This window comes from Haliaeetus leucocephalus, unplaced genomic scaffold (genome assembly GCF_000737465.1).
Source record: "Haliaeetus leucocephalus isolate CR32 unplaced genomic scaffold, Haliaeetus_leucocephalus-4.0 Scaffold373, whole genome shotgun sequence".
Taxonomy (NCBI): Eukaryota; Metazoa; Chordata; class Aves; order Accipitriformes; family Accipitridae; genus Haliaeetus; species Haliaeetus leucocephalus.
The window spans coordinates 6,655,966-6,672,464 of record NW_010972809.1 but is presented as its reverse complement, the minus strand read 5'-3'; the positions used below and the strand labels follow the sequence as shown (position 1 = coordinate 6,672,464).

Sequence of the window (16,499 nt, the reverse complement as noted above, 5' to 3'; positions counted from 1 at the left end):
TATAAAATTTATAATCAAGACTACTAACAGGAAGGGACAGAAAGCCTACTGAAATTAAGACTGCAGTGGCTGGCTTAGAAATAATATGAAGTCTCAAAAATCCATCTTTATCTTTTCAGGGAAAGATGAGGCAGACTTCAAATTTGAGAGTTATTTTTATGTTCTCTGGGAGCTAAAAATACATATTAACACATCTGCTTTTAAGTTTTCCCTTATTGATCCACAGATCTAGTTCACAAATAAAGGAGTCTCAGTATCCCTTAATTTTAAGCCATTTTTGGTTTGCTTTTGTTAGCTTTTTTCCCAGCAAGGCTTACCTTCTTCTGTTTGGATGCAGTATACCTGCTTGAACTCCTACTTTCAGTATTATTGCCTGGAATATTGTTTGCTTGGTCAGACAATGGCATGCACTTTAAAGCTATATGTATTTGGCCTTGTTACAACCTCATGTCTCAGCAGCCTTTAAGCATCTTAACAGATCCTCTTCATGCTGCCTACAGTTTAACAATAGATTATTCTTTCTGGAAACGTAGGGGACTATGGCTCAGATCAGAATTCAAGAATTTACTCAACATTTTCCCAGGGCCCTCCCTTATTCTTATAAAGAATTTTAATCTTAATACTAGTCCATTGTCCAAAACATCACAGAATACTTCCTCACTATTATTCCCATTCCAAATACACTTGTAGAAAAGCAGCTTTTTAAGAATAGCATGTTTTCACTCTTTGCATATTTGCTACTGCAGGTTTCTCATCAAGGAAAAGAGCACCAGCAAACCACTCAGGCTTTTTGGTGCCATATTCATGCTTTATTAAAAAAAACCCACAACAAAAAACCCCAAACAAAACCCCCAAAAAACAAACTACACAATGCTAAGAAAAAAAAAATCAAGTTTACTTTACAAAAAACCTGCAGCCATTTTCAAGAGATCTGATCTCACTTAGAAAGTCAGCAGGTAAGAAAGTAAATGTTAATTTAACATTTTGGTTGCAGTACATCATCTGAACTTAATCATCCAAAACAATCAGTCATTCTTAAACTGACTGTTGATTGTGTAGATACAATCACCTATTATTACTTGATTTAAAAAAATCCCTGGGAAAATTTAGAGATAAATGGAAAAATGTCAGAAGAATGTTATTTAGCCCACCTATAAACTCTTGCAGAAACATAAAGATCTTTCTGACTTTGCTCTCCTCTAAGTTAATTACAATTCCTCTGTGTATTTGAGAGAAGTCTTAGTGTAAAGCTGCTATAGTCGGTGAGGGGATTAAACTTGTATACCATCAATCTATGTAGTTGTCCTCAAGTTACACAAGTGCTATGTCTCATTGTCTCCATGGAAGTGTATTGTGCAAGTCTCAAGTAATTTCAAAACACTCCTGAAACAGCCCTTGTGTCACTCCTATGAGGTAGGTACTGTCCTTCCTTTGGACAAGAAAAGAGAACAGACTCTTAACTGCTGCTCAGTACATCAGGCACACTGAAAAACAAGACAACCAGCCTACATTGGTATTTGACTTTCCTGCTGCTTCCCTAAATTCAGAGCTTTCAACCACAACATTTTGTTTAGCACAATGCATTCCAGGAATAAACAGCAAATTATGCTTTTGATTAGATCCATTCTAAGGTAAGAAAGATGTTCAGCATAACTTGTTTTGAAACAAGCAGAAGCACTGCCATCACTAGTCTGCTCCATTCATCTCCATGGCCTACAATTTAATTATTTTGTACATGAAGAATAAAGATGATGCTTCATCCTTTAGTCTGACAGCAGCCACTCTTCGTTCTCAGATTAAATACTAGGGAAAAAAGTGAACTGCTGTCACAATGCAGACAGCATACAGAGGGATACAACTATCAAATGCAGTTCAAGTATAGCTAAATTAATGCTTTGCTACCACTGTAAACATGAATTCCAAAGTTTTTCTTACCCCAAGTATAGCCTCATTAAGACGTCACAATTTTTAAAAATTACTTAAAGAGCTGTGAGAAAGGAATGAATAGTAGTCCTCACACTACAGCCATAGTTTATTTGCAGTCTAAAACCATTTTAGCATCTCTTACTAACAAGGAAGAAACCCTAGTCCACATCTTTCACAGCCCTTGCTTCTCTTCTCATAACCTTACATGAGCAGTTGTATGGTAGCATAGAAAGCTTGCTGAAAACTAGGCTAGTAAGAATGCTAAATGATACAAATGCTTGTGATACCACATGGAAAGGGGTGGCATAGAGACCAGCAGAATGGCTACTTGTTCCATCTTCAAGTCAAGGAAGTTATACTCTACTCAAATGATAACAATAATGATATCCAGTTAATGTACCTGTGACACTAATCTATCTGTATGTGTTTAAAAATTGAGTGGAAAATTCAAGTACCAAAATAAAAGTTAACCAAGAGGATAAAGCAAAAACTATGTTCTCCCATTTGAAGAAATCTGTAGTCAAGTGGCTTATTCACTAGAAATAATGTAAGAGATGCCAAAGTTCAATTACTACTACACACTAGAATGTCATTGCCAACTTTCAACTACAGCAAACTAACAACAAACATGAAATTCAGAACTGTTACTTCATTTATCATGAGCAGGAGTAGACTGCTGGCCATTCTTATGAACTGCTTCTGGCTGAGAAAGTTACTATGAACCAGCCACAGTGAATGCCAAGTTGTAGGATCAGAAAGACAGTCTTGGTACAACCAGACTTTCCCATTGCCAGTTCCCATGCAAGTTGCTAAACTGTCTCCTCTTTTTTCATGCTTAGAACTTAAGAATTTGGATGTTAACCACTGAGTGCAGAGGAGAAAGCAGAAACCTTCAAATACTTATTCCTTATCTGTACAGTGCTTCAGTCCTTCACTTCTCTTAAGTCCTAGCCTGTGTAAGATTTCTAAAGGCCCAACTTGCTCTAGAACTCAAACCAGTAAGGACTAAACTATTTATCTGAACAAATAAAACTAGGATATTACAAATTATTATCTTCTGTTCTAATCCTTTGTCTTTTTTCCCTGGAGTACCACTGTATCCAGAGCAGTTCTCATCATCACCCCCTCAAAAGAGTACCTTTCTACCTTGGAAAGAATTAGAGTATACAGTTTAAGATTACCTATTACCAGAAGGTAAAAAAATAAAAAAATCTCTTGACTTCAGGTTAGAGACATAATCCAAGAGAGGGAACTTAAAAGTTCAGTACATCAGGTGCTGTGCAATAGCTACAGGGCTTTAGTATACAAAGCATTTAATACATAAACACTTTGTTGAATCAATGCAAGCTTGAATGTAAGCCCATGAACCTACCACAGAACCAGTCAGATTACATCACTGAAGGCAAACAATCCTGTTCCACACAATTTGAGTGGAGATACCTCTTACAAACATAGCATTCAATGGTTTGCTAAGTGATCTGTATGATGATTCAGCAATCTTAACTATTAAAATTATTCTGCCTGGGAAATATAGAATATATAATATAGAAAAATATTTCATATTATCAGGAAGTTGAACAAAGCATCTTTGGGGTTGCTTTTCCTATTCTTATCTTTTCCATAGCAAGATGAGTCACAAACATCTTCACAGTTCATTCTGGCAAAGTGTACAGTAGAATAGTGCCAGTACAGGTAGTTTCAGAGCTTAGATGCTTCAAACATGCTATGACATCATTTGCAAGTATTGCTCAGCATTCATTGGATCAGAAGCTCAGTCCCTGCAGAGCAAGTTTAGATCTAAAACAACACTTTGACATGTGGGGATCAGGAGGGGAGGAAACAAAAACAGAGGTCTCAAATCAATGCCTCTTCCTGAACTCAAGCTTCCAGATAACCTTCAGATACAGGAGGAGATGCAGTTGAGATGCAAACAATTCAAGCCTTGTCCAAGTGCCTGAATGGCAGCAAACTGACACTCTGCATTATCTGATCTTTTTACTGTCAGTGAAATCCCTGAATGCAATGGATGTGGATCAATACCTCAAGTACCTGGTAATCATGTAAGCTGTGCCTGCCACAAAAGAAAAATCACATTTTGATTGTATATAGCTTTTCTGCTGTAGTACTGAACATGCAGTGAATAATGGATATGCATCTGTGTTACTAGTAGGAAAGACAAAGTAATTTAAAAAAAAAAAAGAAACTCAGACCAATGTACTGAACAGTGGAAAGAAGTTTGAGATTTAAAAACTGCAAAGGGTGGATTAAATAGTTTGCCATTTAGAAAGATTATTTGAAGCCAACAGTTTTTCAAATTCAGTTTCAACTGTGTACAGTAAATGTAAAGTCCTTGCCCCATGTAACACTTTAAGAAAAGTCCACATTGATACATATGGCATTCTAGTTTTTGTGAGAGAACCAAGAACTTACTGAAAAGTTGTTCTGGGTTATTCAATAATTTCTTGATTAAACATTGCAGAGCTACCACTATAATCAGAATACCTAAGCTGCTGGCACAACTCAATAACTAACCATTTAACAAGTTGGGTATAAAAAAAATTTATGTAGTAATACCAATTCAGCACACAAATTCCATGCTTCACAAGTTCTGCTGCTGTGTAAGAGTCTTCCTAACATCTATGCAGATAAATTCAGATTTTTAGGTCACTGCATGCCCAGCCAGATCAAAACAGCAGTAAAATATCTACCACTACAAGCAGCTATACCCAATTGTGCCTTTAGAATGCAAACTATGCAGAAATCTAGATGATCAGTGCCTTGCCACTGAAATAGGACCACGCACACAAACTTCAGTGTGTGCACACTGTAGAGAATGAAGTTACTTACTGAAAAAGAAAAATGCATACAGATTCCAATACAGACATGACACAATCAAGACAGATTAAGTCACTGGACATTCAGATTATGGGGAGGAGAAAAATCCTTCAAAGACAGTGTACAGATGACAAGCCAGCATTACAAAGAACTCTAAAGGCACATTTCAGGTAAGATGGTTCTGTTAAGACCAACTGCTTACACACACAGGCACAAATCTTAATGGCTACCTCCCCCCCACCCCCCAACAATTAACAAAAAAAAAAAGAGAAGTGCATTTTCAGTAATATTAACACCATTCAGTTAATCTGTTCAGTCCAAATGTTTAGCAGTATTTTCCTTATGGTGATATGGATTCTCTGCACTACTCCAATCCAAAAAACCAAACCAGGCAGGATTAGTAAAGGTTCAACTGTTGTACTAGTTAACATTTACTCATCAGAGCCCACTGATCTCTTCTGTGCCCTCTTGTAGGGCAACCTCCTTGGTGAAGCTTTATCTAGATAAAAAAAGAAAAGTTGCATCAATTGCTACAGCTACTTCAGATTAGATGTTATGTGACCATGTATTTTTCTCCCTCCCAAACACAAGCCAAACTGCCCTTCTAGTGCAATGCATCACCACAGAGAAACCAGTTCAAACAACTTATGACTTTAATTATTAGCATCCTAAATAGAAGGTAACAAAAAAAGAATGTTCCTATTCTGTAATATGCAACTCCAGGGTGAGGGTTGTTCAATTTGCCAGTTACTAAAATGCAAAAAAACACTCCAAAAAACCAAACCCCACACAATCTCCTGATAAAACTGCATGCTCTGCCATTTAGAAAAGTTTCATGTTCATTAATTATACTTTTAGAAAGTTAATGAATTTTGATCATTACTAGTTCGAGTTTACCTGTCTGAAGAGTATGTGATTGACCCTTCTTTAGACAGCTTTGTCTTGCATGACATATTTCCACATTCATACAGATTAACAGCAGAAGACAAGTGTTTTGGTTGTGAAATAATACACTTTTCCAGGAAGCATCCACATTTGACTATGAAGATGTCACTTTGTAATCAGATATCCCATATGGGGAAGCCACCCAGCTTTAGCTGTATGATCACTGCATGCCAGAAGCATCATCCTACATTTAAGACTTCATGACAGGCCTATAATTGTCCTTTACAAGGATGGTCCTTACATAGGTAGAATTTCAATCCTTGCAATATTGTAGAGAAGCTACAATACTTTGTACGAAGTGCTAAAGTGGTTGCTAAGTGTATCTGTTGACTTAAAAATGCCCATTTTCTTAAACAGAACCACCTCCAGTAATTTCACTGTTTGGAGTATGTACAAACACAAGGAGCAGCCATCACACCTTCACAAGCCAATCAGTACAGTATGAAGTGTCCTTCAACAACAAAATAGTCAAGAACCTCTGAGGAACTTGAAGGCCACATATTTCAAAGGATTCTAGTGTGGATTTCTAGTTAAAACTAACCTGGAGCTGAAGAAAACCACAATTAAGAACATAAACATCAGTTTTTCCTAGACTTCAGGTATTAAGATATGAATCCTTATCTATCTTAAAGGGATGGGGGACAGGACCCAAACATTGCCAGCATCAACCCATTTAAAGACAGTTTGCTCTTCAGAAAAAAATAGCATTTAGAACTTCAGTCCTTCTTGCTAGATTGAGGCTTTTCAAATTCCTGTGTCTAGATTTTATACTATCATTCTTGTGTCTCACAGAAGACAGTGTACAAGCAAGCTAACATTTTCAGAAGTAAAAGAACGGTCCTTATACCTATGTAATATAGGTACAATTAAAAAGGGTGAAGGAATCAAAAAAGTAAAGTCCAGCTCCTAGCACAACTTTGTATCAGAGCTAAAGCCTCTAGTCCTTCTATACTGAATAAAGCTCAGAATATGCTTATTTCATCAAAACAGGAGTCTTTTTCAAGTAAAGGTAGTTCCTGCAAAGGGTTTTCAAAGCACTTGTCCAGAATGCACTTTAGGTGAGGCTCTCACTTCACACCAGCCAATGCTACTGGTGATAGGAGTTCACCTGGGATAAGGAAGACCCAGGAAGATAAACCTGACTATTAAACTGTTATACCCAAGGCTGAGGTTTGTTTCTCACTGAAACAAGACGCGCTCAGCCATTGGTCATAATCAGTCCTCCACCTCCCTCATGTAACATCAGATTGACACTACAGCAAGATAGCAGGGAAGGCAAGATACACATCTGCCTTTTAGATAAAGGGTTCTGGGAACTGGTAGAGGAGACAACAGTAGTTCAGCAATATTCTGCTGAAACTACATTACTATAATACAACCAGAAATAATACATATACATATTTATAATATATGAAAACAAATTTATATGTATATAAAATGTGTTTGTGTGATTGCGTGCTCATGCTGCATCACCAATCACTGCATGCAGGAAGCTGTACTTCTATCCATGCCTAATTATCACATGGACAACACATTAAGCACTTTCACTCTTTAGATTACCAGAATTTGCCTCACCTCTTCTACTCTGCACTGAAGCCATGGGAAAGCAAAACAGAAGAAACAGCAAGAGAAGTTAGAAATATCTATAAACACACAAATGGTCTAAAGAAATCAGATATTTGGTTTACTGCTGGCATTTCAGATATCAAGTAGAACTTAGGCATTTGGGCTTGTGAAGGACATTGATATCAAGACTGTTGTGGTTTAACCCCAGCCAGCAACTAAGCACCACACAGCCGCTCACTCCCTCCCCACCCAGTGGGATGGGGGAGAGAATCAGGGAAAAAAAAAGTAAAACTTGTGGGTTGAGAAAACAACAATTTAATAGAACAGAAAAGAAGAAACTAATAATGATAGTAACACTAATAAAATGACAATAGTAATAGTAAAAAGATTGGAATATGCAAGTGATGCACAATGCAATTGCTTACCACTCACTGACTGATACCCAGTTAGTCCCCGAGCAGCGATGCCCACCCAGGCCAACTCCCCCCAGTTTATATACTGGGCATGACATCACATGGTATGGAATACCCCTTTGGCCAGTTTGGGTCAGCTGCCCTGGCTGTGTCCCCTTCTAATGCCTTGTGCCCCTCCAGCCTTCTTGCTGGCTGGGCATGACAGGCTGAAAAATCCTTGACTTCAGAGTAAATATTACTTAGCAGCAACTGAAAACATCAGTGTTATCAACATTCTTCTCATACCAAACTCAAAAACATAGCACTGTACCAGCTACTAGGAAGACAATTAACTCTATCCCAGCTGAAACCAGTATGAAGTCTTAATGTGACTTTGGTTAATACACACTTATAATGCTTATTTAAAAGCTTTGGTCTATAGGCAAAGTTCCAAACAACTTACAGAAACTTTGAGATGATAGGTATTTTCTCCTATTTAAACCTCCTTTGTGATCCAGGTTTTGGGTAGAGATTTTATACTGTTGAAAAAGAGTCTACAGAACAGATTGTAAAGGTCACCAATAGTCATTATTGTATCAACCAGTGAAGTTTATTCTGTACAAGAATAGACTGCTAATGTAATAGTCTAATCATTAAGCACAGTGCTTCAGCCAATTTTTTATTCCCTAGAAGAGATGTATGTTGTTCTGAGAAACTGGATCAGCTCCTTATTCAGTTACAACTAACTGATTAAGTTTGTTATGTTCTTGTTTGTGGAAGGCAGACTACTTACTTATTTGATTTAAAGTTTCTTGGGGAATCCAGCTCATATCAACATCATTCTGATTTGATGTTCCCATCTCTACTTTCTGTACTGGTCTTTTCCTCTGAAAATTCAAGAAAAAAAATTTTCTTTCCACAAAGTTTTGATAGCACAAGTATTAACTAGTAACATTATATTTAATGAATTGCAATAATTTCACTAAGACACAAACTTAAGGCTAGTCAATGTACTAAGCTGTCTTTGTAGCTTAGCTTTAATTATCTTTACCACTAGCAATTTATTCACTGAAGCTTGGTGTTAACACTCCTAATGCCTCACAATACTTATTCCACACAAAGATACCAGGATTTCATGCATGCCTGGGCAAGTTGATTATACATGTTACAAAATACAGCTGATTAATAATCAAACTTTGTGATGACCCATTTTGTTATACTTTCTCAGATTAGTGCAATATTCTCGTATATCACCTTGCAAAACAGATTTCAAAGGACAATAATCATTCCATGCTTCTTCCCAAAGGAAGCTACTTCAAAAATATCATAAGCCAGACTGCATGAAGACATAACCTATGCACTGCATACAGATGAGACTTAAGCTTTCAACAGCTTTTGCTTGCCAGACCATTTACATGGACAAACTCTTAGCTGTTATAGCTTTATAAATGGAATCCAGAGGCCCTAATCAACATTATGGCAAAGCATTGATAAGAATAAAGGACTAGACAGCTGTTTTCCCCAAAGTTTGAAATAGATTAAACTAAACTAATAGATATAAATAGAGAGCATGGGGAAAGTCTACCCAGTAAGTATTGAATCAGTAGCTGCACACATCCACTGGAAGGTATCAAAGATTCCAATTCAACCACTTCAGTGTGGTGCCAAAGAGCAGACCCAAAGTGCATTAGGTAAATAATCTAAATGTCTCCAATAATGAACATTTTTTAAAAACCATTTTTTCCAGTAATCTTTAAGGTCTTAGTTCTAAAAGTAAGTCTTCTAAAGTTCTACCTGTACCATCATATGCAAGAAGCAATTACTGAATTGTTTTCTTTTCATACCAGTAAGGTCTTGTATTAAGAAGCACATAGACAAAATACACTACCCACCTTCCTAGATTCTAGTAACTGATGTAGGCCAACAATGACAAGTAGACCAAGTCCAGCGAGGAACATGTACATGAAGATCCTTTAAAAACAGTTTAAGAAACGATTAACTAAAAATCTTAAGTGTTTAATAGAGTTTACAAAGAGGCATAGAAACTAAGACTAGCTTTGGCCATGTGCCCACTCGATCTTTCCTAAGAACTTTTGTAGGGGGTGGGTGGGGAAAAAAAAAACTATGGATCTGAAACTGAAGTGCTAACAAATATTAAGTAATTATTCTGACTTTGATTTCAGAAACTGTAATCCTAAATTTAATTCTGAACAACAGAACATTTTAAAAGTGCTATATGAACTGAGAAACTGTTATAAATAATTATTGAAATTGAGTAACTGCAAGAACTCTTCCGCAGTATCACGTTTCAAGACATTGGGTCACAGGTAATATTTATATTTGTGACTGCTATAACCACTTACAAAACCCTTAAAAATCTCTTCTATGCTTTTAGTACGCGACTGCAAAGCAAGTACTGCTAGGATACTAATTTATTGGCAACAAAGCTTTGAAAGGCCTTGCTTAACTTGTTCTGTGTTCCACAGTTAGAATTCTACTTATGCAAAGAATCATTTTTTAAATCTGTACATTTTCATTTGTTTTGAAGAATTCCACCTGAAATGCCTGTTGATACTTAACAAGAGGTGAACATAAGTTATATCTAAAATTAATCTGGGGAGCAGGCAGGAGTTTACAGGTAAAGAATCTATTCCAAGTTGAACATGTTAACTCAGTTTTATGACAAAGAAAATTATGGAATTAGACTACAGAAGAGACTTAATTGAACATCCCTGTTCAATTTAGGGTAATTATCTATTCACAGGACATTAACTCAAATTGGTTCTAATAATTTGAATTCTTGAGAGCTCCTTTATCAGAGTATCACACATTTTCAAGTAACCAATTGTTCTGTCATTGATGCTATTCTCTATTTGAGAAATATGAATTAATGCAACAGCTATTTCTTTTGGTTGTCCTTTTTTAAAAAGAAGCTTGCTCAGCCGGGAATTTCTACCTGTGGCACGAGAATTCAAATATTCAGCATTATCTACAAGTATTTCTGAAGTTTTTTTTAACTCACAGGTTCTCTGAAAATTCCACTCCAGTGTTAGAATATTTAAAAGCATATCAGCACAGCATATACTTGCAACATACAAGGCATGTCAGACATTCTTAGTCTTTAAGACAGAAAAAAACCCCCACACTCCCAAAAGATACCTGCTACAGAAAGGGGTTAGTGCCACAAAGAATGAGTGTTAGTTCCTCTATCTCATACTCCAAATACATCTTTCAGTTTATGTAATCTTGGATTATACAGGAGTGCTCCAGAAGCAAGTTATTCAGTCTCCACAGTAGGACCCACAGTCCAATACTATGGACCCTCTGCATCTTTAAATCTCAGGAAAAAGCACAGTAGCATAACAAAAGCTTAACAGCTTTGAATTGCTGTGTAGCTGTATAACATAAGGTCCTATTCCAGGCTTAAGCCCTCTGAGCCAAAACAGATGTATAAAATGCTCACTGACTTAGTACCAATCCTGAAGATCCCTAGCATTAATACAGATCTTAATTTGGGGAAAAAGATCATATTTTCAGTCTATCAACATTTTAAAAGTCAAATGCCTGCGATTCCAACAGCAAAACACAGCAGACCTAACATTCAATAAAATGAAGATATAAAAACTATTCTCGCTGGCACCATCAATAACCTGTTCTACCAGTGTACCAACTAAACCTGAATCTCCAGCCTCCTTACGTTTCTCCATCCAGCCCATCTTCTTTTTCAATAATTGTAACAGTTTGATTGAAGACAGCATCTTGAAACACATTGCCCTACAACAAAGTTTCCACATAACATTTTAAACTCATTTCTTGAACACATACACAAGTGTTTATCTTTTTCCACGTTCTTGGAAAAATTCTAGAAAGGAATAACTCCTGCACAAGACCTGATGAAGTTTATAAGCAGTGCAAATTTGACTAAACACAAAAGCGCAAACTTTTTAGTGCAAGTACAAAGAACAGTCACATCTAGCCTTCAATATGTTATTTCCTGTAATGAGATATTACATATGAAGGGTTCTCATTAGAACAATCAAAACATAAAGGTGCAGAAGCCTGTTAAACTTTGACCTGCACTAAAAGAGAAAAGAATCCCCTGTTTTAATCCCCATTTATGCTTTTGGATAGTCTTCCCCCAGATTGCAACTACTAGCCATTTATTTGCTCAAAGTCAAGTTTGCAGATGGGATTCAGGTTGATAGTTAGGTTTGTTAGCAAAGCCCAATCTGAAAAGCACAATGAGATTTAAGTTATCCTAAAGAAAGCTTTAGGTTTTGTGGTTTTGGTTTTTTTTTTTTTTAAATGACTACAGTTCTAAGGCATTCTAGCTTACACTGTAAGTCTAACATATACAGAACTAAGTGTACATGGAGGGGTATTGTGAAACATGTAGACAGTCTCTTACTGTGCTTATGTATCTACTGATTTGCTTAAAAACCACAAAGGCATTCACTTTCTGAAGAGGCAGTAAATTGACTAAGCAGTTCCTTCCTGACATTTCCACATCAACTAGAAAGATTAAAGTGAATTACAACATCGAGCTTACATTTACATCTCTGTAGTTGAGATTGATAACTAGTCCAAAAGGACGACCACCCATAGGCTCAGCAGGGATGAAAGAGTACTCAAATGTGGCTTGTCTCTGTGGTGGAACTACTGTATTCAGAGGGAGAGCTGTGAAGTTCTGGATATAAAACTGGTAGTCTTGAGGATACCGGAAAGAAGCATCGAGAGACTCGACAATGAAATCCTCTGTACCCTTATTGGTGAAGCCCACCAGGAATTTTACGATGTTGTTTGCTGGGAAGTCTAAAACACAAAAAAATATTCAACCATTAGAAACTTCATACACCACATCTAGCCCATTTCTAAACAGAGAGTGTCTACAACAGGTTCTGGTTTTTTAGAGCATCACGAAGATGGTAGATTAGCACAGGACTCTTACCTTCACCTTTCACAAATAAAATGGTTGTATCGGCACTAGGTGAGGCTTTAGGTTCTCCTGACAAGTCTTCTTCCTCTTTTTCTTCTGTCTAAGACAAGAGACTTTTTTGAAAAATCCTATAGCGAACAGCAAAGCAAAGACCATGCTCATTTCATGAGAATCCCACGTGTCAAAGCATGCAACAATGGCATGCATTAGGATCAATTCCTGCTGCTGCAGGATTAGCACCTAGTCTGTTCTCCCTCTAGATTTGACTAGAATAGTTTTCAGCATTTATCCTTCTACTCGTATTTGACACAGTGACTAATTTCAATTGCACTTAGCTCTATTGAAAGGTTTCTTATCAGAAAGCAACAGTAAGGTCTCTGTTTAGTGGTGAAAGGAAAATAACAGAATCTAAATGTTAAGTGTTCACATCTAAGCTATTTCTATTTAGAAAACAAGCATTTCCAAAATTACAGACAACCATAAGGCAAATGAGAGTTACTTTCGCTACAGAGGGAGTGTTTATAGAAGCTTTCTATTCAGTGTTCATTAGTTAAGTGTTACATATGCCTGGAAATCGTTAGACTATTGGAACTAAACAGGTTGGTGGATTCACTTGTTCAAGCTCACCTTTCTGATGATTCACTTTTTAATTTGGCAAAGGCATTAAGGGCTTATTTTCCACATGGGGATCACTGGATCACCGCCTCCCCCACCAAATAGAAACAAGGCTGATCCCATTTTGAACTGTCTGAACTAATTGCTTGCAAGTTAGTTAGATCATTTGATTTCACTGCTTAAACAACCACTTGAAGTAGCAGGAGCCTATTGGATTGGTTGCACATGCACCATGAGCTAGGGAAGCCATGAACCAGAGCTGAGCACCTAGTGCAAAACTGTATCTTCTATTTCAGTGATAAATAAAAGAAACTGCTTAAAAACTGTAATGTTTTGTACCTGAGTCATAGACTATTCATTAAAAGCAAATTACATCCAAAAGGTTATTTAATAATATTCTGTCAATACTGAATACCTAGCATACCTTCTACCACTTAGCAAAGCTGGCCAACCATAAGCTCACAAACATACCAACATCAATAAAAATCTAATAGAACCGAAGAACAGTTTACCAGGTCTCCATTTTTATTATGCATGTCTTCTCCTCCTAATGTCCCAAACTTTCTTATTTTACACTAGAAATTTCGAACTTTTTGTACCAATTTAAGTACACTAAGCATCTAGCAAGCCTAATACTTTACTGCTACAAGCAGATCACATAACTAAAGTATTTCACTTTGTCAAGATGAAGCAAGTGACCCCCAAACAGCAATACAGCCACTAGTAAGCAAAAACAGGCTGCAGAACAAGGTTTTCAGAATTAATACTGAACTTAACTAAGATTCTGTTGCCCCTTGAAAACAGGTACCAAAGCAACCAGAATGAAGTAGTCCTGTACCCCAGTATCCTCCTCAGTTTACCGAGGCACAGCTTAAGCTGGAAAAAAAGCTACGAGGGGCTCCTATGAGAATCTGGTTCTCTCATTTGGTGTACAATTACCAAGTCTGTTGGCTCATCTTCTTCAACTTCAGCTTCGTCATCTTCATCTTCAACTACAGTATCTTCCACAGCTTCCTCATCTTCTGTAGCATCTTGAGCTGCAACTAATAAACCTGAACCTACCAAAAGAAAACGCAAATACAAGAAAGCCTTTTCAATGTCTAGTTAATCAACAGAAAACTGACATTGTAGTACAATTTTCAAACTAATGTTTGAAGAATTTTAACTTTCTGAACTACCCATTTATGTGCCAGTAAGTTCAAAACCAAGAAGTCTACAGCTGGGTAACAAACTTCCACACAGCAATGCTTAAATTCACAGAGAGCAAACAACTTGCCTTAAAAGCTATTGTTTAATTTTTTTTTTAACATGTCATCATGTTAAAATATTTTAATTTTGTTTTGTCATTACAAATGTGAAAATAAAAAGACATTGCTATTGCTGGGAAATAAATTTAGCGAGTACTGTTTCTTCCAAGACTAGCGAGTTTAACAAAAGATTAGCATGTCCTTTACATCTGCTGGTATCAGAACACTACATTTTCACACGTAGTTAAACAGTTACTATTTTTGCACTTATTTTCATTCAAGTTTTAAAATATAAAAAAGGTCTTTTTAAATATGACCTCCTCAGTATCATATACTACTACACCCATATGTTCAAAGAACCACAACACTATTCAGAAAAGAAACCTGATCTAGAGCATGGCTCCAGAGCAAGGCTCCAAGACAAGAACAGTCAGATAGTTCATCGCCTCTTTGCTTTTATGGAGCCGAGTCTCATACATTCAAACACTGGGCAGATATGATTAATACAAATAGTAGCCACAGGACAAAGTTCTGTCTGTTTGCAGTTTAGAGCACATGCAGGCTAAGCTAAGAATTTTTAAAACATGTACACAAAACTACAGATTTTTTTTTTTAAAAAACCTAACGTCTTCCAAAAATGAAAGAGTAGAAATGAAGGAATGATTGATTTACATAAGCCTGAAAAAGATCTAACTGCCATCAGTACACATTTAAAATAAATATTTAAAACCTTTCACAGGGAATAAGAATCCTTGACCAGGACAAGTATATCCAAGGACCTCAGGATTGTCAGTCATAGCTAGAAAAAGCAAATGCAACCTTCCCCCCAGTGCCTTTAGAGGATACACTCATAGCCTTTTGCTCAGCCACGTGCAATACTTAACATAAGACTAACAACAGTGATTTCGTTTGCTGAAGTTTTAAACTTTAAGTCTACAAATAAAGATTTTTTTTTTTAAAGGAAAACTTTTGTATCTGAACAGCCTACGGGTAGGCTACAGGCATTCTCCAGAAGCAACTGCGCTAGCACGTTCTCCTAGACCTCTAAATTCAGAGTTTTTCCCAGGGATGTCAGAAGGGCTGCTGCTGATGTGGCAAGAGCGGGAACGGCGAGCCGCCGGCTGGGGGAAGCCGCTGCCACCCAGCCCGTGCGCTGGGCGAGACGGCTGCCCTTCTTCCCTCTTCCCAGGCTTCGCAGCAGGGAGGGCAGTCTTCAGACGGTGAATCGGATAACGCCGCGGTGTAAACAGAGATCAGCGATCTGAAGGACGCTGGGGGTGGGGGGTCGGAGGGCGGGCGGGCAGCCAGCGCCTCTGCTAACGACTGACGGCAGAAGACAGCACCGCCCCAGAGCGGGAGCGAAGGAAAAAAAAAAAACAGACCCGTTGCCACAGCCTCGAGTGGGTTTTGAGCGGGACAGCCCCCCCCGGGGTGGCTTTCCGCGGCCCGTTTCACCGCTGGGCCCCAGATCGCTCCCCCGGGGCGGCAGCACCGCAAAGCGCGGTTCCCGCCGCCGGTACCCCCCGCTCCCGCCTCCTCGGGTCGGGGGTACAGCCCGGCCTCCACAGAAGCAGAACCAGGCACCGCGGCCCCGTCCCGGTCCGAGGAGGGGAGCCCCGGCCGCGGCCCATGTGCGCAGGGAGGCCCGCGCCCGGCGGCGATGAATGAGCAGCGCCCGCCCCCGCCGCCTCCTCCTTCCCCTCAACGGCAGGACGGCGAAGGCGGCGCTGGGCTCCCCAGGCCCGGCGGCAGACGGTTCTCCCTCTCCCCGGGAGCCCGCCGCCCGCTCCCCCAACGGCCGCTACCGCTCCCCCAGGCGACAACGACCGACCGACCTCACCTGGGCCGCCGCGGGCGCCCCCGAGCAGCAGAGCGGCGGGGAAGGCGAGGAGAGCCAGCAACAGCAGCTGCGACAGGCGCCTCATGATGAGGATGGCGGCAGTAACAACCACCCGGCACGCGCACACACGCCTCACCGGCCGGGCGCCTGGCGCTGCGGGCTGTCTAAATGGCGGCGGCCTCCATCCGGGGCCGCTC

At 38.8% G+C, this 16,499-nt stretch overlaps 1 protein-coding gene across 5 annotated transcripts; it reads right to left on the bottom strand.

Moving 5' to 3' along the window:
* Positions 1-1,154: 1,154 nt before the first annotated feature.
* On the bottom strand, positions 1,155-16,493 carry SSR1 (signal sequence receptor, alpha). Of its 5 annotated transcripts, XM_010573243.1 has the most exons (10): positions 16,303-16,493; positions 14,155-14,267; positions 12,613-12,700; positions 12,214-12,476; positions 11,362-11,438; positions 9,557-9,635; positions 8,458-8,551; positions 7,282-7,296; positions 5,197-5,260; positions 1,155-1,484 (listed from the first exon to the last, which is right to left on the bottom strand). In XM_010573243.1, the coding sequence occupies exons 1-10, from the start codon at positions 16,385-16,387 to the stop codon at positions 1,457-1,459; spliced, it is 906 nt and encodes a 301-aa protein (XP_010571545.1). In that variant the 5' UTR covers positions 16,388-16,493; the 3' UTR covers positions 1,155-1,456. The 5 variants fall into 5 exon arrangements, with proteins under 5 accessions (XP_010571545.1, XP_010571546.1, XP_010571547.1 ...); XM_010573244.1 differs by lacking the exon at positions 7,282-7,296 and having other exon boundaries at positions 14,155-14,273; XM_010573245.1 differs by lacking the exon at positions 1,155-1,484 and having other exon boundaries at positions 4,470-5,260.
* Between the last annotated feature and the right edge of the window lie 6 nt (positions 16,494-16,499).

Coding starts and splice junctions, on each gene's coding strand:
- SSR1 (XM_010573243.1), bottom strand. CDS start 16,387: ATGAGGCGCCTGTCGCAGCTGCTGTTGCTGGCTCTCCTCGCCTTCCCC. Junction 14,268..16,302: donor GGGCGCCCGCGGCGGCCCAG/GTGAGGTCGGTC, acceptor TGGTAGGTTCAG/GTTTATTAGTTGCAGCTCAA. Junction 1,485..5,196: donor AGATCAGTGGGCTCTGATGA/GTAAATGTTAAC, acceptor CTTGTTTTTCAG/TGTGCCTGATGTACTGAGCA.